Source organism: Thalassophryne amazonica, chromosome 1 (assembly GCF_902500255.1).
Source record: "Thalassophryne amazonica chromosome 1, fThaAma1.1, whole genome shotgun sequence".
NCBI lineage: Eukaryota > Metazoa > Chordata > Actinopteri > Batrachoidiformes > Batrachoididae > Thalassophryne > Thalassophryne amazonica.
The window spans coordinates 169958799-169982741 of NC_047103.1; the positions used below are offsets into that span (position 1 = coordinate 169958799).

The 23943-nt window shown below is 48.6% G+C and overlaps 1 protein-coding gene across 1 annotated transcript in view; it reads left to right on the plus strand.

Moving 5' to 3' along the window:
- Positions 1-23943, plus strand: part of LOC117517945 (von Willebrand factor D and EGF domain-containing protein-like) — a 146014-nt gene that overhangs the window by 16289 nt on the left and 105782 nt on the right. Inside the window, 4 exon segments of the mRNA XM_034179073.1 lie at positions 6038-6266; positions 7682-7747; positions 9038-9270; positions 23660-23749. Coding sequence (XP_034034964.1) covers positions 6038-6266; positions 7682-7747; positions 9038-9270; positions 23660-23749 — 618 coding nt within the window.

Below are 23943 nucleotides of genomic sequence, written 5' to 3' on the forward strand. Positions count from 1 at the left end.
AAAATGCTTTCTGCAGCTTGTTGGCCGTTTGCACGCGTGCACAGCCCAGCTGCAGCTTCCTCTGTGATTCAGGAGGTGATTAGAGCTGTTTTCAACAGCCAATTTGCACAATTAAATGATTTATCCGCCACAAAATAATTATTTTATATACGCAGCATCCAGCGCAGAGCGTGTGGCAGCCAGTAGAACAAAGAACGACGTCCAGCTGTGAACATCGCATCTGATTTGCATCCGCCGCAAATCAGATGCAAAGCAGACGTAATAAAAACGCTTTATTTGTGGCCAATCAACTTATTTTAGTTTGTGATGTGGACATGATGGGCACGCAAAATATCCATTTTACACACTGTGCCAGTTCGCCGCCAAGCCGCAAATCCTGTCAGTTGCGGATATCAGCAGATGACGTTGAATATACAGCGCATAGATTGTGTATGTTTGAGTATGTATGGCGGATGTCATCCGCAGCCAAAATTTTGTGCAGCTCAAAAATCCTGGCAACGGAAAAACGTGCCTCTGTGGATAATTACAGACGTGTGAAGGTGTCAGCCGACTCATACAAGTATGTTTCATACATATTGCGGATGTTAAGCGAATATGAATTTTTTGTGCAATCCATGCGCAAATCCTCCTAAACGCCAGTGGGACCAGGCCCTTATAACGCATGTAGTGAGGAAACGGATCCGATGCATTGCAATTATCATGGCAGCATTACGGCTGTATTATGATGCATCGCGCACGTGTTGCGCGTGCACGGCATCTGCATTACGGTCATAAAAGAAGCGCACTCGAGCCGTCGGCATCACTATTCACACCAACACCACAGCCTCTGGAGCATTTGCTGGACTTGGACAAGTTGATTGGAGTAAAGAAGCAGTGAACAGGGTGAGTGGTGACGTCAGCAGATCACATCAGAGCGCAACTCGTCTGAATGATTATAACAAAAAGTTAGATCTGATATAAACATAGGAATAAACAGTGTAACAGCTGCAGACAAGAAGGAAAAAACATGCAACTGTTTTATCAAGCCTTGACAATGTAAACAAGTCAAATAATTACCTTTTTAGATGGCTCAAAATGCTTTCAGTGCATGGGTCAGTGCACGGGTCAGTCTGTGGCTCAGTGCATGGGTCAGTGCATGGCTCAGTGTGTGGCTCAGTGCAGGGGTCAGTGCACAGGTCAGTGCATGGGTCAGTGTGTGGCTTAGTGTAGATGTCAGTGCTTGGGTCCGTGAAAGGGTCAGTGTATGGGTCAGTGCATGGGTCTGTGTGTGGCTCAGTGCAGGGGTCAGTACAAGGGTCAATGCATAGGTCAGTGCAAGGCTCAGTACATGGCTCAGTGCAAGGGTCAGTGTGCAGGTCAGTGCACTGCTCAGTGCATGACATTGCATGGGTCAGTGTGTGGCTCAGTGCAGGGGTCAGTGCATGGGGCAGTGTGCAGGTCAGTGCACTGCTTAGTGCATGACAATGCATGGGTCAGTGCACAGGTTAGTGCATGGCTCAGTGTGTGGCTCAGTGCAGGGGTCAGTGCACAGGTCAGTGTGTGGCTCAGTGCATGGCTCAGTGCATAGGTCAGTAGTCAGTGTGTAGCTCAGTGCATGGGTCAGTGCAAGGATCAGTGTGTTGGTCAGTGCAAAGATCAGTGTGTGGCTCATTGCATGGCTCAATGTATGGCTCAATGCATAGGTCAGTGGTCAGTGTGTGGCTCAGTGCATAGATCAGTGGTCAGTGCGTGGCTCAGTGCATGGGTCAGTGCAAGGATCAGTGCATGGGACAGTGCAAGGATCAGTGTGTGGGTCAGTGCATGGCTCGGTGCAAGGGTCAGTGTGCAAGTCAGTGCATGGCTCAGTGTATGGGTCAATGCATGGGTCAGTGGTCAGTGTGTGGCTCAGTGCATGGCTCAGTGCATAGGTCAGTGGTCAGTGTGTGGCTCAGTGCATGGCTCAGTGCATAGGTCAGTGGTCAGTGCGTGGCTCAGTGCATGGCTCAGTGCAAGGATCAGTGCATGGGTCACTGCAAGGGTCAGTGTGTGGGTCAGTGCAAGGGTCAGTGTGCAAGTCAGTGCATGGCTCAGTGTATGGGTCAATGCATGTGTCAGTGTGTGGCTCAGTGCATAGGTCATTGCATGGCTCAGTGCAGGGTTCAGTACAAGGGTCAATGCATGGGTCGGTGCATGGCTCAGTGCAAGGGTCAGTGTGCAGGTCAGTGCAATGCTTAGTGCATGACAGTGCATGGGTCAGTGCACGGGTTAATGCATGGCTCAATGTGTGGCTCAGTGCAGGGGTCAGTGCACAGGTCAGTGCATGGGTCAATGTGTGGCTCAGTGCATGGCTCAGTGCATAGGTCAGTGGTTAGTGTGTAGCTCAGTGCATGTGTCAGTGCAAGGGTCAGTGTGCAGGTCAGTCCACTGCTTAGTGCATGACAGTGCATGGGTCAGTGCACGGGTTAATGCATGGCTCAATGTGTGGCTCAGTGCACGGGTTAATGCATGGCTCAATGTGTGGCTCAGTGCACGGGTTAATGCGTGGCTCAATGTGTGGCTCAGTGCAGGGGTCAGTGCACAGGTCAGTGCATGGGTCAATGTGTGGCTCAGTGCATGGCTCAGTGCATAGGTCAGTGGTTAGTATGTAGCTCAGTGCATGTGTCAGTGCAAGGATCAGTGTGTGGGTCAGTGCAAAGATCAGTGTGTGGCTCATTGCATGGCTCAATGCATGGCTCAGTGCATAGGTCAGTGGTCAGTGCGTGGCTCAGTGCATGACTCAGTGCATAGGTCAGTGGTCAGTGCATGGCTCAGTGCATGGGTCAGTGCAAGGGTCAGTGTGTGGGTCAGTGCATGGCTCAGTGCAAGGGTCAGTGTGCAAGTCAGTGCATGGCTCAGTGTATGGGTCAATGCATGGGTCAGTGGTCAGTGTGTGGCTCAGTGCATAGCTCATTGCATGGCTCAGTGCATAGGTCAGTGGTCAGTGTGTGGCTCAGTGCATGGCTCAGTGCATAGGTCAGTGGTCAGTGCGTGGCTCAGTGCATGGGTCAGTGCAAGGATCATTGCAAGGGTCAGTGTGTGGGTCTGTGCATGGCTCAGTGCAAGGGTCAGTGTGTGGGTCAGTGCATGGCTCAGTGCAAGGGTCAGTGTGCAAGTCAGTGCATGGCTCAGTGTATAGATCAATGCATGGGTCAGTGCGTGGCTTAGTGCATAGGTCATTGCATGGCTCAGTGCAGGGGTCAGTACAAGGGTCAATGCATGGGTCAGTGCATGGGTCAGTGCACGGGTCAGTGCTTGGCTCAGTGCATGGGTCAGTGCACAGGTCAGTGCATGGGTCAGTGTGTGGCTTAGTGCAAGGGTCAGTGTATGGCTCACTGCACGGCTCAGTGTAGGGGTCAGTGCTTGGGTCAGTGAAAGGGTCAGTGTATGGGTCAGTGCATGGGTCAGTGTGTGGCTCAGTGCATGAGTCAGTGCACGGGTCGGTGCAGGGGTCAATGCATGGGTCAGTGCACAGGTCAGTGCATGGGTCAGTATGTGGCTTAGTGCAGAGGTCAGTGCATGGGTCAGTGTGTGGGTCAGTGTAGGGGTCAGTGAAAGGGTCAGTGTATGGGTCAGTGCATGGGTCAGTGTGTGGCTCAGTGCACGAGTCAGTGCACAGGTCAGTGCATGGGGCAGTGCGTGGCTCAGTGCAAGGGTCAGTGCATGGGTCACTCTGTGGCTCGGTGCATGGGTCAGTGTGAGGCTCAGTATAGGATTCCGTGCTTGGGTCAGTGAAAGGGTCAGTGCATGGGTCAGTGCGTGGCTCAGTGCACGAGTCAGTGTAGGGGTCAGTGCAAGGATCAGTGTGTGGCTCAGTGCATGGCTCAATGTATGGCTCAATGCATAGGTCAGTGGTCAGTGTGTGGCTCAGTGCATGGCTCAGTGCAAGGATCAGTGCAAGGATCAGTGCAAGGGTCAGTGTGTGGGTCAGTGCATGGCTCAGTGCAAGGGTCAGTGTGCAAGTCAGTGCATGGCTCAGTGTATGGGTCAATGCATGGGTCAGTGGTCAGTGTGTGGCTCAGTGCATGGCTCAGTGCATAGGTCAGTGGTCAGTGTGTGGCTCAGTGCATGGCTCAGTGCATAGGTCAGTGGTCAGTGTGTGGCTCAGTGCATGGGTCAGTGCATGGCTCAGTGCACGGGTCAGTGTGTGGCTCAATGTGTGGCTCAGTGCAGGGGTCAGTGCACAGGTCAGTGCATGGGTCAGTATGTGGCTTAGTGCAGGGGTCAGTGCATGGGTCAGTGTGTGGGTCAGTGTAGGGGTCAGTGAAAGGGTCAGTGTATGGGTCAGTGCATGGGTCAGTGTGTGGCTCAGTGCACGAGTCAGTGCACGGGTCAGTGCATGGGGCAGTGCGTGGCTCAGTGCAAGGGTCAGTGCATGGGTCAGTCTGTGGCTCGGTGCAGGGGTCAGTGCAAGGGTCAGTGCATGGGTCAGTGTGAAGCTCAGTATAGGATTCCGTGCTTGGGTCAGTGAAAGGGTCAGTGCATGGGTCAGTGCGTGGCTCAGTGCACGAGTCAGTGCAGGGGTCAGTGCAAGGATCAGTGCACGAGTCAGTGCACGGGTCGGTGCAGGGGTTAGTACAAGGGTCAATGCATGGGTCAGTGTAAGGGTCAGTGCATGGCTCAGTGCACGGGTCAGTGTGTGGCTCAGTGCAGGGGTCAGTGCACAGGTCAGTGCATGGGTCAGTATGTGGCTTAGTGCAGGGGTCAGTGCATGGGTCAGTGTGTGGGTCAGTGTAGGGGTCAGTGAAAGGGTCAGTGTATGGGTCAGTGCATGGGTCAGTGTGTGGCTCAGTGCACGAGTCAGTGCACGGGTCAGTGCATGGGGCAGTGCGTGGTTCAGTGCAGGGGTCAGTGCATGGGGCAGTGCGTGGTTCAGTGCAGGGGTCAGTGCATGGGTCAGTCTGTGGCTCGGTGCAGGGGTCAGTGCGAGGCTCAGTATAGGATTCCGTGCTTGGGTCAGTGAAAGGGTCAGTGCATGGGTCAGTGCGTGGCTCAGTGCACGAGTCAGTGCAGGGGTCAGTGCAAGGATCAGTGTGTGAGTCAGTGCATGGGTGAGTGCATGGCTCAGTGCATGAGTCAGTGCGTGGCACAGTGTGTGGATCAGTGTGCAGCACACTGTGAGGGTCAGTGTGTGGGTCAATGCGTGGTGCAGTGTGCAGCATAGTGCGCTGGTCAGCGCGCGATGCAGTGGGAGGGTCAGTGCACAGTGCAGTAGGGTGGTCAGTGGCTTTCCATGTATCCACCCAAGCACAAGTCTGCATGTGGGTGTGATGGGTTAAAACTGAGGTCCAGGTGCAGCACGTTCATATCATCTGACACAAGACACCAACAAAAACCGGGTCTAAAGTCCAGTTGGGTATTTAAGTATTGCAAAAGTCAGAAAGCTTCAGCTGGCTGGTTGACGCTGCACAGGGAACCACGAAAGTGAACCCAAAAACTGACAGAAAAAAAAAGTCTGATTGTTAATGTGGAGGTCACTGAACAATTAAGAAGAAAAAAGTAAAATTAAGCTGAAAGGAAACAGATATGGTTTAGTCAACAACCGGTAACAAATTAACCCGCTAACCTGTGACCGGATTCTTTTTTCAGACAATATCTCTTTGACCTGAGAGGGTTCAGGTCACTAAAAACACAAGTTGAACACATATTACTGGATGTTTTGTGTTTTCTTTGTTTGCTTAAGATGATCAGGTGCACAAGTTTTGACCCAAAACTGAAAATTTTTATAAAGTTGAGGTAAAAAGAAAAAACAATAAAAAGCCAGACCACACCTGGTCAGAGTCTTGTGGGCGTTTGTGGACCAGGGTTGGGTTCAGTCTGTTGAAAAATGTTCAAATGCATCATTACGAGATATTCATTCTGCTGTCGTTTATCTGAAGCTGCTCGTCTGTAAAAGCGTCTTAGATAAAACGCGGCGGCGCTCCTCTGCCGCGCTTTAGCTGCACTTTGACCTTCCGCTCAGGTGGAGGGAGACGAAATGCTGCCTGCAGCTAATCCCTGTTTCTGTCGGCGCCCCCTGCAGATGAACCGCTGTGGGACGCAGGCGCCGGTGTGGCTGTCTCTGAAGGACGCCTCCCTGCCGCGGCCCGGCGAGGTCCGCCAGCTCTCTGCCTGCGCCACCTGGCAGTTCTTCCACGGCAGCACAAAGGACTGCTGCCTCTTCCGCATTCCCGTCACGGCGCGGAACTGCGGCGACTTCCTGCTCTACTACCTGCAGCCCACGCAGGGGTGCATGGGATACTGTGCAAAAGGTGAACACGCCAGACAGGTCGACGCCCCGGCGGAATCCAACCCACTTTAACTGTGTTTTCATCTGCTGTGTGCTCTGTTCTCATCTCAGTTTAGGTCAAAGGTCAAGGCAGAGGTCACATTCCAACCTTGGATAATTACCTCCTCTCAGGAGGTCATGTGATCGCCAAAAGCTAATGAACCCATATTTATGAAATCTGGGAAATGGAACCTAAAACGTCAAGTGGAACCTATGCGAAAGTTTCAAATTGCATGGCTCCGCCTCTTTTAGCAGATTCTCCCCCAAAGAAAAATGCCAAATATTTGAGACTCAACAATGAAGTCAGATCACAGTGTGATTCAGTGCAGCTCATATTCTTCACTTTGTGACTTATGACATCTACTTATTAAAATATTTAAAAAGCTTTTAAAAGGTTTGAAACACCTACATAGATAGATAGATAGATAGATAGATAGATAGATAGATAGATAGATATTTTATCTCATTTTTATGCTACACATAAAAATAAAATAAAAAGAAATTTATGCAAATATTTACATATATGCAAATAATAATAATAATATTATTATTATTTTATGCTACACATAAAAAAAAAATTTTGTACGTTCAAAAAAAATCCTTTAAAATTACAAGTTAATAAATAAAAGAATGACTTGATAAAACAAGATTTTAATAAATTTAGGAGATTTTGATAAAATTCTTGTTTAAAGGAACAGTTCACATTCTCTGGTTTGCTGTGAGAAAGAAGCTTTTTAAGAGTTTTAGAACAAATTATAAATGATTTATGATGCAGGGCAGCTTAGAGTCTATATTATACTCTTTACATTTTGATGTAATCTGTGCTTGTTGCACCCAGAAACAAACAAATTTTTAGCTTTAAAGCTTTAAAAAATATATTTCAAAAGAAATTCATAAAAGTTTAGACCTGTAGCTTTCAGTGGATACAGCTAAGAGACATTCTTAAAATAATACTTAAAAATTTATTTATACTTATTTTGTCTTTATTTTTATTTTAAGTTGCTTTTCGTAAAGGATATTATATGTCACGTCACATATTTTGACATAATTTCACTGAGAATATCGGTCAAGATACAAATTTTCTTTGTGTGTGTGCGTGTGTGCAAGTGTGCTTGCGTGTGCGTATGTGTGTGTGTGCGTGTGTGTGCGTGTGTGTATGTATGTGTGTGTGTGTGTGCGCGCGCGTGCGTGTAGGTGTGCGTGCATGTGTGTGCGTGCGTGCGTGTGTGTGTGTGCGTGTGTGCGTGCGTGCGTGTGTGTGCGTGTGAGTGCGTGCGTGTGTGTGTGCGTGCGTGTGTGTGCATGTGTGTGTGATTGGCCGTTTGTGGTTTTATATATATATAATCACGCTGATTGCGTTTTTGAATATGTACGAACACGTCTGACCTGATGTTGCAGTTGTTCCAGATGTGGCGCACGTGCTCTGCCCACCCGGTGAGACCGACGTCAACGGCCGATGTCAAGGTGAGGACCTCAAAATTACAGTGTAAAGTCATTTAACCTTTGACCTTTAAGGGCTAAACTGTCAGGTCCAGAAGCTGATGTGCTTTTGTTGGTGAGGAGAGCCTCACTGAGCTGGACTCCACAGAAGCTGTGATCTTTGTGGAATTGGTATGAGAAGCTGAGTCAGAACTCAGGTCGTCTGGTTTTGGGATGGTCCTGGATCCAGACTAAGATCCAGGTTTAAGGACTTCCTGGACTCCATCAGAAGTGTGTCTCTATGTGGTGAAAGTTTTAAACTTGTAGAGATGTTCACTCATCTCAGCAGTGACATTCATGTCTCCAGATCTTCAACATCTGGGAAGATCTTATGCAGTCAGGAGCTCAAAGGTCAGCCCTGTTTGGTGATGCTGATACTGCACCTTTTGAGGAGAAGGAAGGTCCAGGTCTTCAGGGTCCTGGTACTTCCTGTCTCACTGCATTGTTGTCAGTTTTGGACTCTAACCAGTGACCTCAGGTGATTGCTTTGGAGGATCTTTAGGTTCCTCTTGAATGACTTTGGGTCTGATGAACTAAGTGAGACTGAGTTGAGGACAATCACTGACTCTGAGGGAACATCGTCCATGTGGTGTGTTTCTCTGGATACGATCCAGCTTGCAGATGACTCAGTGTTGAGGACTGCAGTGGCTAGAGAAGGTGAAGGACACGTCCATTCTTCACCTGGCTGCAGCAGGAAGATGATTGCTGGAGAGGTGGGGATGGACCAGTTGTCTACCTGGGTGGTTGCTATCCAGGACCTGTAGTGGTTTGGTGGTGTAGTGGACACAGCACCGTGTGGTGCTGTGGTCCATGCTCCCAGACCTGACCTGACTCATATGGATTGGGTTTAATCCAGCCCAGTCTCACTTTGTGTTTTTTCTCAAATGTTGTACATTTTCATGAGGTCTTCACTCGTCACCCCAAATTCTGTGATACCATCATGGATTTTTTTTTTTCCTGTGATACCATCATGAAAATCTACCATATTTTGTGACGGCATCACAAACTCAGATTAAATCACTTTTCGTGATGCCGTCATGAACTTGGCGTGAGATCAGGTTGGTTTAATGACCGTGTCCGTGTCCATCCTCATCCAGGTCCAAAACCTGTTCCAGGTTCAAAACCCGTTCCTGGAGCAGCTCACTTTTTTTGTTCTTGATCATTTTATTGGTGAATCAGTTTTCTAAACTGTGATGGTTATGTCTCTGAGGACCTGATTAATGGACTAATCCCATCAGATCTCCTTCACTTGTCCTTCACTGTCTTGGTTTCCAGCTGCTGTGCCGTCCTTGTTGTCCCGGCCGGTGATCACTGCTGAGCTGATCAGCCGCAGCGTCCACCTGAGGTGCTCCTTCACCCCGCCGGCATGGACCCAGCGTCTAGGCTACCATGTGGCTTGGGCGCGACACGTTGGCCTCAGCATGAAGACTGAGATCAGGCAGGAATCCACGCTGGAGACCTTCTCGCTGATGGAGATGGACGGCGTTCACTTCAGGCTGGGAGAAACGGTAATTCCTGCCAGACCGGGTGCGGTATTTTAGTGAGCACATGTGCATAATTTTTACCTCTGAGTTCAGACTGTCAGAACAAAAGCAGAGAATCTGAGCGTCGGACTCTGAGGCACGAGGGTGAGTTAAATCAGTACCAGGCCCCAAACGGCGTCTGCACATGCTTTTCATTTAAATATCTTCATTCAGATATTCACCGTGAGTTCCAAGATGCCATCATGAAGTCATTAAAAAAATACACTTTTATTTTACTGGAGCTGGTGTTTGGTACTCTTGCTCAAGGGCACCTTGGCAGGATTGAGACTAATTGAGTTTGAATGAAAAGACAGCAGCTAGTTGGAGCCTCATTGGTTCACATCCCCCACAGAGAGCCAGAAGTAATGGTTGGTAAACGTCAGCTCTTTTATAAAGCCACTGGGGGGCAGCTGGTGGTCGTGCGCGATCCGTCCATGAGGAATGGATGGTGGACATGTCCTCTCGCTGGTGATCGGTCCGTGAGCAGGAGTTAATGGACTTTATTTAATGTGCCACAATCGTGAGAGAACTTGAGGAGGTGAAAGCAAGCTGCAGCCGGCGGTTGCGCACACGATCCATCCATGAGGAGTGGGCGTGGACATGTCCTCTTGCTGGCGATCTGTCCATGAGGAGCTTGGCCGGCCCGCCTCTTCTTCTGTGGTTTTGAAGCTTCACTGCCAGCAGAGTCTAGCAGGATGAATAAAATCTATCAATACAGGTATGTATTAGGCATGTGAATCTCATCACTGACAATGATTCGATACACACCTTGATACACTACCAGCGATACAATACATAAAGCAATACATGACGATACATGGCGATACGATTCACCCCTGTTCCCGATTTGATGTGATTTGATATGTATTTGGGGCAGCACGGTGACTTAGTGGTTAGCACTGTTGCCTCACAGCGAGAAGGTCATGGGTTCAATTCCCGTGGCCTTTCTGTGTGGAGTTTGCATGTTCTCCCCGTGTTTGCGTGGGTTTCCTCCGGGTGCTCCGGTTTCCTCCCACATCCAAAGACATGCGGGTTAGGTGGATTGGAATCTTTAAAATTGTCCTTAGGTGTGCGTGTGGGTGTGTCTGTGTTTGTTTGTCTATTTGTGGCCCTGCGACAGACTGGCGTCCTGTCCTGGGTGTACCCCGCCTCACGCCCTATGATTGCTGGGATAGGCTCCAGCCCCCCGCGACCCTTAATTGGACTAAGCGGTAGTAGATGGATGGATGGATGATATGTATTTGATGGTGATTCAATTCCTCACAATGTGATACGATGCCATTTGGTGCGATACGATTAATGATGGGTATTGATAAGATTTATCAATATCGATGCCATTATCGATTCCGCTTATCAATCCGATTCCTTATTGATTCCCTTATCAATACCTCGTGAATTTTCTGTGAACTAAAAGTAGGCTTTACAGGTTTTCTATGTCAACAACATTTTATTGAGTCTCAAAGTAAATAAATATGAAACTGGTCACTGGATCCTTGATCTCTGGACATAAATAGAAATAAACAAAATCTGTAGTTTTTGACACAAATGTAACCCCGTAGACTCTGAGCTGAGCTCTGCAGCCGGCTGCACGTCAAGATCAATGTTTCATAAAGAACGAAGGACGTCTCATTTTGGGGGGAAAAACAGGTTTGGTCAGTTGTAGTTTATTGTTTGTATTATAATGTTTGGAAAGAGGTGTCATTTGATTTAAACAGTGATTCACTCTGAAGTTATTAATTCTGACTGAAATCTGCACAGCTCTTTGGAGCCCGCAAAACAGAGGATATTATTATTACTATTATTATCATTATTATTGTTGTTGTTGTTGTTATTATTATTTCCTTTACCTGATGGACAACTTCAGTTTATGCACGGCTGGTGCTCACACCAGAGAACCACCGTGTAAAACTCTGGTGTGGAATGTTGGACGTTTCTTGCCCACAACAGGACAAGAGTCCCAGTTCGTGACTTTAATTCACACAAAGCTGACTCACGATTGACATTTTTAAATGGTTTTGAGAGGGGTTAATGAAGACTTGCGGACCTGCCGCTTCTGAAAACCAGCAAAGCTGTGAACAGCGGGTCGAAGCACTGCTTTGTTGCTTCAAGCTTCAAACAGACCTGTCGCAATCGGCAATCAACGTAGAGAATAGAGATCATTTCCTCATAAACACCCTCAAAAACAACGGCCGCTCCGGTGTCCAAAACTGAAGGACCGATAAGGAAATCATTAATCGTTAATCGTTTCTGGCTTCCGTCCGTGGTGCATTCAGTGTGCATCGGAAATAAATCGCTGCAAGCAGGCAGTGATGCAACGCGATTCAACCTCTCAAAATGAAACAATGCACTCGCATCATGCATGTTTGTATCTGGATACTGATTGATATCAATTAATCTCCACATACCTGGTATGTACAGTGGTCCCTCATTTATCGTGGGAGTTACGTTCTAAAAAAAGTTCTAAAAATAACCCGCAATAGGTGAAATCCATGAAGTAGTCAGCGTTATTTTTTACAATTATTGTAGATGTTTTAAGGCTGTAAAACCCCTCACTACACAACTTTATACACTTTTCTCAAACAGGCATTAACATTTTCTCACTTTTCTCTCCTGTATAAACACTCTCAAAGTTCAAACCTTAGTAGAAAAATAAGTCCAGTATTATAGAATGAAACCAAAGATCAAAACCTGTTTTCAGGCCCAAACATTTTTTGAGAAATAAAAATAGAAAGTTTTCCTATAAATAATTATGATGGCTTTTAGAACTAACAAATTTAATTTTAACGATCAACCTACAATGTTGGACACATAAGAAATTATTAATAGTGACTCACCAGTATTTCACAGTTCATCTTCGTCCTGGCGCCGCTCCGCTGTCACGTCTTTTTCCACTGAGTGACACCTCGGTGCAGGTGTCTTTTTCCAAGTGACGAACACAGTTATGGGTAGTTGTTGGTGCTCTTTTTTATTATAAACAGGCACATGCAGAACACAATGCGCATGCTCTTTCTTCGCTCACTGCCTCCGGTGTTACTGTTGTGGGGGACGGATGCGGGCCCCACAAAGAATCCAAGTCATTAAAAAGATACAAACTTCTCTCAGTGGCCACGGAGCTCTGCGGCTGCGGTTACCGAGACCATGCAGCGCTGCGGATTTTTCCACAAGAATTCTATCCTTGCGGGCTGCTGGAGTGCTCTGCATCAAAACAGCGAGCGTAGTCTCTGGACCTGATGCCAGATTTTGGCCGCAACTCAGACAGTGGGGCAGTGTGAGTGGCCCGCTGCAGCGCTTACCGAGCCCACAGACTCAAATCAAATCAAATCAATTTTATTTATATAGCGCCAAATCACAACAAACAGTTGCCCCAAGGCGCTTCATATTGTAAGGCAAAGCCATACAATAATTGCGGAAAAACCCCAACGGTCAAAACGACCCCCTGTGAGCAAGCACTTGGCGACAGTGGGAAGGAAAAACTCCCTTTTAACAGGAAGAAACCTCCAGCAGAACCAGACTCAGGGAGGGGCAGTCTTCTGCTGGGACTGGTTGGGGCTGAGGGAGAGAACCAGGAAAAAGACATGCTGTGGAGGGGAGCAGAGATCAATCACTAATGATTAAATGCAGAGTGGTGCATACAGAGCAAAAAGAGAAAGAAACACTCAGTGCATCATGGGAACCCCCCAGCAGTCTACGTCTATAGCAGCATAACTAAGGGATGGTTCAGGGTCACCTGATCCAGCGCTAACTATACGCTTTAGCAAAAAGGAAAGTTTTAAGCCTAATCTTAAAAGTAGAGAGGGTGTCTGTCTCCCTGATCTGAATTGGGAGCTGGTTCCAGAGGAGAGGAGCCTGAAAGCTGAAGGCTCTGCCTCCCATTCTACTCTTACAAACCCTAGATACTACAAGTAAGCCTGCAGTCTGAGAGCGAAGCGCTCTATTGGGGTGATATGGTACTATGAGGTCCATAAGATAAGATGGGACCTGATTGTTCAAAACCTTATAAGAAGAAGAATTTTAAATTCTATTCTAGAATTAACAGGAAGCCAATGAAGAGAAGCCAATATGGGTGAAATATGCTCTCTCCTTCTAGTCCCTGTCAGTACTCTAGCTGCAGCATTTTGAATTAACTGAAGGCTTTTCAGGGAACTTTTAGGACAACCTGATAATAATGAATTACAATAGTCCAGCCTAGAGGAAATAAATGCATGAATTAGTTTTTCAGCATCACTCTGAGACAAGACCTTTCTAATTTTAGAGATATTGCGCAAATGCAAATAAGCAGTCGTACATATTTGCTTAATATGCACATTGAAGGACATATCCTGATCAAAAATGACTCCAAGATTTCTCACAGTATTACTAGAGGTCAGGGTAATGCCATCCAGAGTAAGGATCTGGTTAGACACCATGTTTCTAAGATTTGTGGGGCCAAGTACAATAACTTCAGTTTTATCTGAGTTTAAAAGCAGGAAATTAGAGGTCATCCATGTCTTTATGTCTGTAAGACAATCCTGCAGTTTAGCTAATTGGTGTGTGTCCTCTGGCTTCATGGATAGATAAATCTGGGTATCATCTGCGTAACAATGAAAATTTAAGCAGTGCTGTCTATTAATACTGCCTAAGGGAAGCATGTATAAAGTGAATAAAATTGGTCCTAGCACAGAACCTTGTGGAACTCCATAATTAACCTTAGTCTGTGAAGAAGATTCCCCATTTACATGAACAAATTGTAATCTATTAGATAAATATGATTCAAACCACCGCAGCGTAGTGCCTTTAATACCTATGGCATGCTCTAATCTCTGTAATAAAATTTTATGGTCAACAGTATCAAAAGCAGCACTGAGGTCTAACAGAACAAGCACAGAGATGAGTCCACTGTCTGAGGCCATAAGAAGATCGTTTACATATCCAGAAACGGTACATAGCCAACTAATAAAGATAGACTGATCATATTTAAGACCGAAGCATTAATTAATGGTAGGGCTTCCTTGAGCAGCCTGGTAGGAATGGGGTCTAATAGACATGTTGATGGTTTGGAGGAAGTAACTAATGAAAATAACTCAGACAGAACAATCGGAGAGAAAGAGTCTAACCAAATACTGGCATCACTGAAAGCAGCCAAAGAGAACGATATGTCTTTGGGATGGTTATGAGTAATTTTTTCTCTAATAGTTAAAATTTTATTAGCAAAGAAAGTCATGAAGTCATTACTAGTTAAAGTTAAAGGAATACTCGGCTCAATAGAGCTCTGACTCTTTGTCAGCCTGGCTACAGTGCTGAAAAGAAACCTGGGGTTGTTCTTATTTTCTTCAATTAGTGATGAGTAGTAAGATGTCCTAGCTTTACGGAGGGCTTTTTTATAGAGCAACAGACTCTTTTTCCAGGCTAAGAGAAGATCTTCTAAATTAGTGAGACGCCATTTCCTCTCCAACTTACGGGTTATCTGCTTTAAGCTGCGCATTTGTTAGTTATACCACGGAGTCAGGCACTTCTGAATTAAGGCTCTCTTTTTCAGAGGAGCTACAGCATCCAAAGTTGTCCTCAAAGAGGATATAAAACTATTGACGAGATAATCTATCTCACTCACAGAGTTTAGGTAGCCACTCTGCCCTGTGTTGGTATATGGCATTGGAGAACATAAAGAAGGAATCATATCCTTAAACCTAGTTACAGCGCTTTCTGAAAGACTTCTACTGTATTGAAACTTATTCCCCACTGCTGGGTAGTCCATCAGAGTAAATGTAAATGTTATTAAGAAATGATCAGACAGAAGGGGGTTTTCAGGGAATACTGTTAAGTCTTCAATTTCCATACCATAAGTCAGAACAAGATCTAAGGCAGGGATGGGCAATCATGTGCCATAAAGGGCCGAGACACTGCAGGTTTTCCGTGCAACCAGTCACCTCAGCAGGTGATTTCATTAATGATCAGGTGTCTCAGCAGGTGATTTCATTGACAACCAGGTGTTTATGTTCAGAGGAGAAGCTCATCAGCAACCCACCTGCTGAGGTGAATGGTTGCATGGAAAACCTGCAGTGTCTCGGCCCTCGATGCCCACCCCTGATCTAAGGTATGATTAAAGTGGTGGGTGGACTCATTTACATTTTGAGCAAAGCCAATTGTGTTGTGTGGGCCGCTGAAGAGGAGGTACTGCTGGCCCACCACCACAAGATGGCGCCCTGCTTGAAGTGCGGGCTTCAAGCACGAGAGGGCGTCGGAGCGACCGGGAGTGACAGCTGTCACTCATCATCCGTACCAGCTGTCACTCATCCACTACTCACCATCACCATAAAGGCCGGACTGCAACTCCACCTCCCCGCCGAGAAATCAGCTATCAAGCAAGGTAACCTTCTCTGCTGTGACTTACTTAATATTGTTCTGTGTGCAGCCGTTGGCCCTGTGGATACAGTCTTCTGCTGGATTGGCGTACAGTGTGGGTTTGCGACATCTTCGCCTCTCACTCCTTCCAGAGAAGCGACTGACAGGAGCTGCACGGGTGTTTCTGTTTCTGGAGGTGGAGGTTCTCCCTCCCGGAGGAACTAAGTACGAAGAGATTACTGGGTGTGTCTTCACACACCCACCACTAACTGTTTCTGTTTCTGCCAGCAGTACCTGGTCTGACAGGTGGAGACGGTGGCCACCTGGGGCTCGGGACTTGGCGGCTCCGGTGTTCTTCAGATCCACTGGCGGTGGAAGCCGTGTGGGATCCGGCTCTTCTTTGGACAGATGTCTTCTATCCTCGAGCCTGCCCACACATCACCTTGTATACAATTGACTGTACTCCTCTAGTTGTTTTTGTCTGTATTCCGTTGTGCAATTCACAATATTAAATTGTTACTTTTTGGCTTATCCATTGTCCATTCATTAACGCCCCCTGTTGTGGGTCCGTGTCACTACACTTTCCCAACAGGATTTCTCGGCCAGCGTCATGGATCCCGAGGGGCGTCAACCATCGCTTGAACAGCCAATGGAAGAGCGAGGTGAACAGGCGTCAGCAGGAGGCGTGTTAGGTGAGCTGCAGCGAATCTTAACCGCTTTCACTGCTCGGTTGGACTTAGTCACTGAGCAGAATGTTATTCTCAATCGGAGGATGGAGGCTCTCACCGCCCGGGTGGAAGCACAGGCTCAGGGCACTGCTGCAGTACCTCCTCCTGCTGACCGGAGGCCTGAATCTGACATTCCGCTGGTCGTTCAACGACCCCCCCCACCATCCCCTGAAGCTTACATAAGCCCTCCGGAGCCGTACGGGGGCTGTGTCGAGACGTGCGCGGACTTCTTAATGCAGTGCTCGCTTGTCTTTTCACAGCGCCCCGTCATGTACGAATCAGACGGCAGCCGGGTGGCTTACGTAATAAATTTGCTTTAGGAGCCGTGAATTCTGCTCCTAACGACGTATACTCGGTTTGTGAGGGAGTTCAAACAGGTTTTTGATCACCCCCATAGAGGCGAATCTGCTTCTAATTTGCTGCTGTCAATCAGACAGGGGCGTCGGAGCGCAGCTGAGTACGCAGTCGACTTCCGCATCGCGGCAGTGAGGTCCGGCTGGAACAACGTTGCGCTCCGTGCCGCCTTTGTAAATGGACTGTCTCCGGTCCTGAAGGAGCATTTACTGAGCATTTACAGAGGAACTGCCCCAAACGGTTAAACCACAACGCCCGCCCTTAGAAACTGGGCTAAGGGTGGGCCATAACACGCACGCGGGGAAACCCCGTAAATCAGCACGCATCCCAGTTACGATCCTGAGCGGGGATCTGACCCTTCACGCCCCAGCACTGGTAGACACGGGGTCGGAAGGGAATCTGCTGGATAGCAGATGGGCAAGGGAAGTCGGGCTCCCTCTAGTGGCTCTATCTTCACCTTTGAAGGTACGGGCACTAGATGGCACCCTTCTTCCACTAATCACACATCAGACACAGCCAGTGACAATGGTTGTGTCTGGAAATCACAGGGAGGAGATTGTGTTTTATGTAACACCTTCTACCTCCCGAGTGATTTTCGGTTTTCCATGGGTGTTAAAACACAATCCCTGGATTGATTGGCCATCTGGGGTTGTGACGCGGTGGAGCGAAACCTGCCACCGGGAGTGTTTAGGATCCTCGGTTCCACCCGGTGTGGCAGCTAAGGAGGAGGTTAAAGTCCCCCCAATCTGATGGCGGTGCCTAAGGAGTACCACGATCTTGCTGACGTCTTCAGCAAAGATCTGGCACTCACGCTGCCCCCGCACCGTCCGTAGGATTGTGCCATTGATTTGATACCGGGCGCTGAGTACCCGTCCAGCAGGCTGTACAACCTCTCACGTCCGGAACGCGAATCAATGGAGACCTACATCCGGGACTCATTAGCTGCCGGGCTGATCCGGAACTCCACCTCCCCGATGGGTGCAGGTTTCTTTTTTGTGGGCAAGAAAGACGGCGGACTCTGTCCATGCATTGATTACAGAGGGCTGAACGAGATCACGGTTCGCAATCAATACCCTTTGCCTCTGTTGGATTCAGTGTTCATGCCCCTGCATGGAGCCCAAATTTTCACGAAACTGGATCTTAGGAATGCATACCACCTGGTTCGGATCCGGAAGGGAGACGAGTGGAAGACGGCATTTAACACCCCGTTAGGTCACTTTGAGTACCTGGTCATGCCATTCAGCCTCACCAATGCGCCCACGACGTTCCAAGCTTTGGTAAATGACGTCTTGCGGGACTTCCTGCATCGGTTTGTCTTCGTATATCTAGACGATATACTCATCTTTTCCCCGGATCCTGAGACCCATGTCCAGCATGTACATCAGGTCCTGCAGCGATTATTGGAGAACCGACTGTTTGTGAAGGGCGAGAAGTGCGAGTTCCACCGTACTTCTTTGTCCTTCCTGGGCTTTATTATCTCCTCCAACTCCATCGCCCCTGATCCGGCCAAGGTTGCGGCGGTGAGAGATTGGCCCCAACCAACAAACCGCAGGAAATTACAGCAATTCCTCGGTTTTGCTCATTTTTACCGGAGGTTCATCAAAGGCTACAGTCAGGTAGTTAGCCCCCTGACAGCCCTGACCTCCACAAAAGTCCCCTTCACCTGGTCAGATCAGTGCGAAGCCGCGTTTAGGGAGTTGAAACGCCGGTTTTCGACTGCGCCAGTTCTGGTGCAGCCCGATCCAAAACGCCAGTTTATAGTCGAAGTGGATGCCTCTGACTCAGGGATAGGAGCCGTGCTATCCCAGAGCGGGGAGTCCGACAAGGTTCTCCACCCATGTGCCTACTTTTCCCGTAGGTTGAACCCGGCTGAAAGGAACTACGACGTCGGCAATCGGGAACTTCTTGCGGTGAAGGAGGCTCTGGAGGAGTGGAGACACCTGTTGGAGGGAGCTTCGGTACCATTCACGGTTTTCATGGACCATCGGAACCTGGAGTACATCCGGACTGCCAAGCGTCTGAACCCCAGGCAAGCCCGCTGGTCACTGTTCTTCGGGCGTTTTGACTTTCAGATCACATACCGCCCCGGGACAAAGAACCAACGGTCTGATGCCCTGTCCCGGGTGCACGAGGAGGAAGTCAGGACTGAGCTGTCAGACCCAATGGAAACCATCATCCCTGAGTCCACTGTCATGGCCACCCTTACCTGGGATGTGGAGAAGACCGTCCGGGAGGCCCTGACACGAAACCCGGACCCGGGGACTGGACCCAAGAACAAGATGTACGTCCCACCAGAGGCCAGGGCTGCAGTCCTCGACTTCTGTCATGGTGCCAAACTCTCCTGCCACCCAGGGGTGCAAAGAACCGTGGCAGTGGTCTGGCAGCGCTTCTGGTGGGTGTCTCTGGAAGCCGACGTCCGGGAGTATGTCCAGGCCTGCACCACCTGCGCCAGGGGCAAGGCCGACCATCACAGGACCCAAGGCCCTCTGCCCGTGCCTCATCGCCCCTGGTCTCACATCGGCCTGGACTTTGTCACGGGCCTCCCGCCATCCCAGGGCATCACCGCCATCCTCACGATAGTGGACCGGTTCTCCAAGGCGGCCCACTTCGTGGCCCTCCCGAAGCTCCCGACGGCCCAGGAGACTGCAGACCTCCTGGTCCACCATGTCGTGCGTCTGCATGGGATTCCATCGGACATTGTCTCTGATCGTGGTCCTCAGTTCTCCTCCCAGGTCTGGAGGAGTTTCTGCAGGGAACTGGGGGGCCACCGTAAGTCTCTCGTCTGGGTATCACCCCCAGACGAACGGGCAGGCAGAGCGGACGAACCAGGAACTGGAGCAGGCCCTCCGCTGCGTGACCTCCGCGCACCCGACGGCCTGGAGTGACCATCTGGCCTGGATCAAGTACGCTCATAATAGCGAAGTTTCATCTGCCACCGGCCTCTCCCCGTTTGAGGTGTGTTTGGGGTACCAGCCCCCATTGTTTCCGCTAGTGGAGGGAGAGGTCGGGGTGCCCTCAGTCCAGGCCCATCTGAGGAAGTGCCGTCGGGCGTGGCGTACCGCCACTCTGCCCTGCTCAGAGCCCGGACAAGGGCTAAGGCCCATGCAGACCGCCGGCATTCCCAGCCCCTGGATACCAGCCCGGGCAGGAGGTTTGGCTATCCACAAAGGACATCCCCCTGCAGGTGGAATCCCAGAAGCTAAAGGACAGGTACATTGGACCATTTACCATACTCAAAGTCCTCAATCCGGCCGCAGTGAAGCTGAAGCTGCCAGCTTCACTGCGGATACACCCCGTTTTTCATGTATCAAGACTCAAGCCCTGCCATACCTCACCACTGTGTGCCCCTGCCCGGATCATCGATGGGGAGCCCGCGTGGACAGTACGCCGGCTCCTGGACGTCCGTCGGAAGGGCCGGGGGTTCCAGTATCTGGTGGATTGGGAGGGTTATGGACCCGAAGAGCGCTCCTGGGTGAAGAGGAGCTTCATCCTGGACCCGGGCCTCCTGGCCGACTTCTACACCCATCACCCGGATAAGCCTGGTCGGGTGCCGGGAGGCGCCCATTGGGGGGGGGGGCCCTGTTGTGTGGGCCGCTGAAGAGGAGGTACTGCTGGCCCACCACCACAAGATGGCGCCCTGCTTGAAGTGCGGGCTTCAAGCACGTGAGGGCGTCGGAGCGACCGGGAGTGACAGCTGTCACTCATCATCCGTACCAGCTGTCACTCATCCACTACTCACCATCACCATAAAGGCTGGACTGCAACTCCACCTCCCCGCCGAGAAATCAGCTACCAAGCAAGGTAACCTTCTCTGCTGTGATTTACTTAATATTGTTCTGTGTGCAGCCGTTTGCCCTGTGGATACAGTCTTCTGCTGGATTGGCGTACAGTGTGGGTTTGCGACATCTTCGCCTCTCACTCCTTCCAGAGAAGTGACTGACAGGAGCTGCACGGGTGTTTCTGTTTCTGGAGGTGGAGGTTCTCCCTCCCGGAGGAACTAAGTACGAAGAGATTACTGGGTGTGTCTTCACACACCCACCACTAACTGTTTCTGTTTCTGCCAGCAGTACCTGGTCTGACAGGTGGAGACGGTGGCCACCTGGGGCTCAGGACTTGGCGGCTCCGGTGTTCTTCAGATCCGCTGGCGGTGGAAGCCGTGTGGGATCCGGCTCTTCTTTGGACAGACGTCTTCTATCCTCAAAGCCTGCCCACACGTCATCTTGTATACAATCTAGTTGTTTTTGTCTGTTATTCCATTGTGCAATTCACAACATTAAATTGTTACTTTTGGCTTATCATTGTCCGTCATTAACGCCCCCTGTTGTGGGTCCGTGTCACTACACCTTCCCAACAAATTGAGTCATAATAATAGATTAAATGCAGTGTTGAGGCTGTCATTCTCAGCATCTGTGTGGATGTTAAAATCGCCCACTATAATTATCTTATCTGAGCTAAGCACTAAGTCAGACAAAAGGTCCGAAAATTCACAGAGAAACTCACAGTAACGACCAGGTGGACGATAGATAACAACAAATAAAATGGTTTTTGGGACTTCCAATTTGGAATGGACAAGACTAAGAGTCAAGCTTTCAAATGAATTAAAGCTCTGTCTGGGTTTTGATTAATTAATAAGCTGGAGTGGAAGATTGCTGCTAATCCTCCACCTCGGCCCCATGCTACGAGCGTTCTGACAGTTAGTGTGACTCGGGGGGTGTTGACTCATTTAAACTAACATATTCATCCTGCTGTAACCAGGTTTCTGTAAGGCAGAATAAATCAATAGTTGATCAATTATATATCATTACACAACTCTGCATTAGCCCGTTGTGAAAGGGGCTTAAACAATGTAAACATTCTCATTTTTTAATTACTTTTTTACTTTGACAAAAGCTATTTTTATTCACTTGTTCATATTGATATTAACATAACAGTTAATTGTATTTAAAATGTTATTTCAACAGTGGGCACTGTTTTTTGTTCATTTTAAAAATGGAAAGCAGTTATATTTGGTCTATTTTTGTATTATTTATTTATTTAGCCTAATCTGAAAACTAGCCGATTTGTAACTTAAAGCAGTGATCGAATCCAAACCGTGTGTTTTGTAATCTGTGACACCCTGAGAATAATAACTTAAGAATTGATTTTTTAGGTGGCTTTACTAAAAGGGACGGGACCAAGTAATTTCTAAAGCTCCCATCCCACATAGCAAGAATGTGCAGGAACCAGGCCAAATATGGTCATAATCCAGATGCAGTTGGGAGGCAAAGAGGCGTGGTCAGCCGTGACAGAATGCAGCCAGACGGCCTCGTGCACACCTGCAGGTTGCAGCCAAACATATTTTAAACAGTCAGATGACACAGACTGCTGTCACACACAACCAACACTGGAGCGGTCACTCACTCACTCACTCACTCACTCACTCACTCACTCACTCACTCACTCACTCACTCACCCAAGCAATCAAATCTTCGCTGTCTTCACAGTCTCATCATTAAACTGACCTCTCATCAGGAAGAGGGTGCGCTTGCAGGAGTGTGTGTGTCTCACATGACGGAGTGTGCATGTGTACGTGCGTAGAACCAGTGATCCAAGCAGCGTGCCAGTGTGTGGCCAGAAGAAATGGTCACTCAGCTGCACGCGTGTGTTCATAATGGGTGAACGAGCCGCTGCGTGTGTAGAACAGGTGATAAACCGGTGAAAAGTCCCTTTAGGTGTTTGATCAGTATATACTTGCCTTGCTAGATGTTATTCGTCCGGCTGGACTCCTGTTGTTGGACTGTACTGGCAGTGCGCCAACTTCCCACATGTGTGAAACATTCTTCAGAAGCTGCCAGCGAACTTTTTCTTCTCTCTTTGTTTTAACTCTTTTTTTTTGTGGCCATTTTACTTGATATGCATCTTACACAACTGTAGTTGGGTTATCGATGTGGGACGACACTTCACATGGGATTTATTGATGCCAGAGATGGATTATGCTTTTGTGAGCTGATCGATGTTGCCAGCACACAGCGCAGCCGGGTGAAAGGGACTTGACAAGCTGTGTGCGCTGTGCTGTGGAACGCGAGGTACCGGAGGTGAGTTTCATGTTTATTTATGTTGTCATGGGCTGGGGAAACATTTCCACATCATACCTGCTACAGACTTAGGAGGTGAACATGTGTTAGAACAGCGACATCCCGTTCAGCTGTGTTACGGGGCGCTGCACCGAGCCTCTGATGTGCACACAGTGCACATACATGTTATTACATATCAACATTTCCTTCACCCTCCCTGGCCGGGGTCCAGTGGAGGTGGACAAACGTGGCACAACATGCCGGCAGGCTTTGCTGTGACCGATCGATCTCAGAGCTCAATCAACCGCGATCACATCATTTCAAATGCTGTTATGATGCTGTCAAAATATGTAGACTGCGATCAGATGACGCAGAAATTGCATATAGACCGGCGTCAGCTGTGTGTCACATGTCGATCCTCCAAGAGTGTTTTGAACATGTGCAACACACTCAGGACAGCCAAGTGAATGGGACCAAGTATGTAGATGCTCACAGACTGCCGTCCGTAGGTCTTCAAACCGCACCTCAAGATTTCCCGACTGAGGCCCGATGTGTCGTTCTGACGCCATTCGGCGTATGCTTTATGGGGGGAGTCCATTTTGCTACATAAACCCGACATTTTCAGGTGAATCTGCTAAAGAGAGCGCAGCTAATACATTTTTCTCGACTTTAATGTTGCGTAAGAGAGATCTGAGTTGTGGGTGGAGCTTTGCACTCTAATGTATCTGTAATTTGTTCGTGAAAATGAGGATTTGCTGCAGTTCTGTCCGAAACGCTGTTTGTTCTAAAGAGAAATATGAAGGTCTGAGAACTGCGGTGTCATGCTGATGGTTTGTCCTCACGCGTCTGTGCACATGTTGTGTTCGTTTTGTCTGTGAAGATCTTTTAGAGGTGATGTTGACAAAATGTTTCTCATTGCAGTTCTCCTGCAGCGTGTCGACTTTCACGGCGAACTCCAGCCACAGCAGATCCGCCGCCAGAGACAGTGAGAACTTCTACGCTGGGCTGAAGGTACACGTCGTCCACATTCTGGAGGTTCTCAGGTTTTTCTAACACACATAAGGAACTCTCAGGCATGTTCAAGACCCCGATAAGCTCTAGAAACATGGACTAAATAAAACCCAACATGGACTGACAGGCTGATTTTCAGACATGTTGGGTAGAAATGTTCTCGAAAAAGTGTCACTGACTTTTTATTTTTCTCC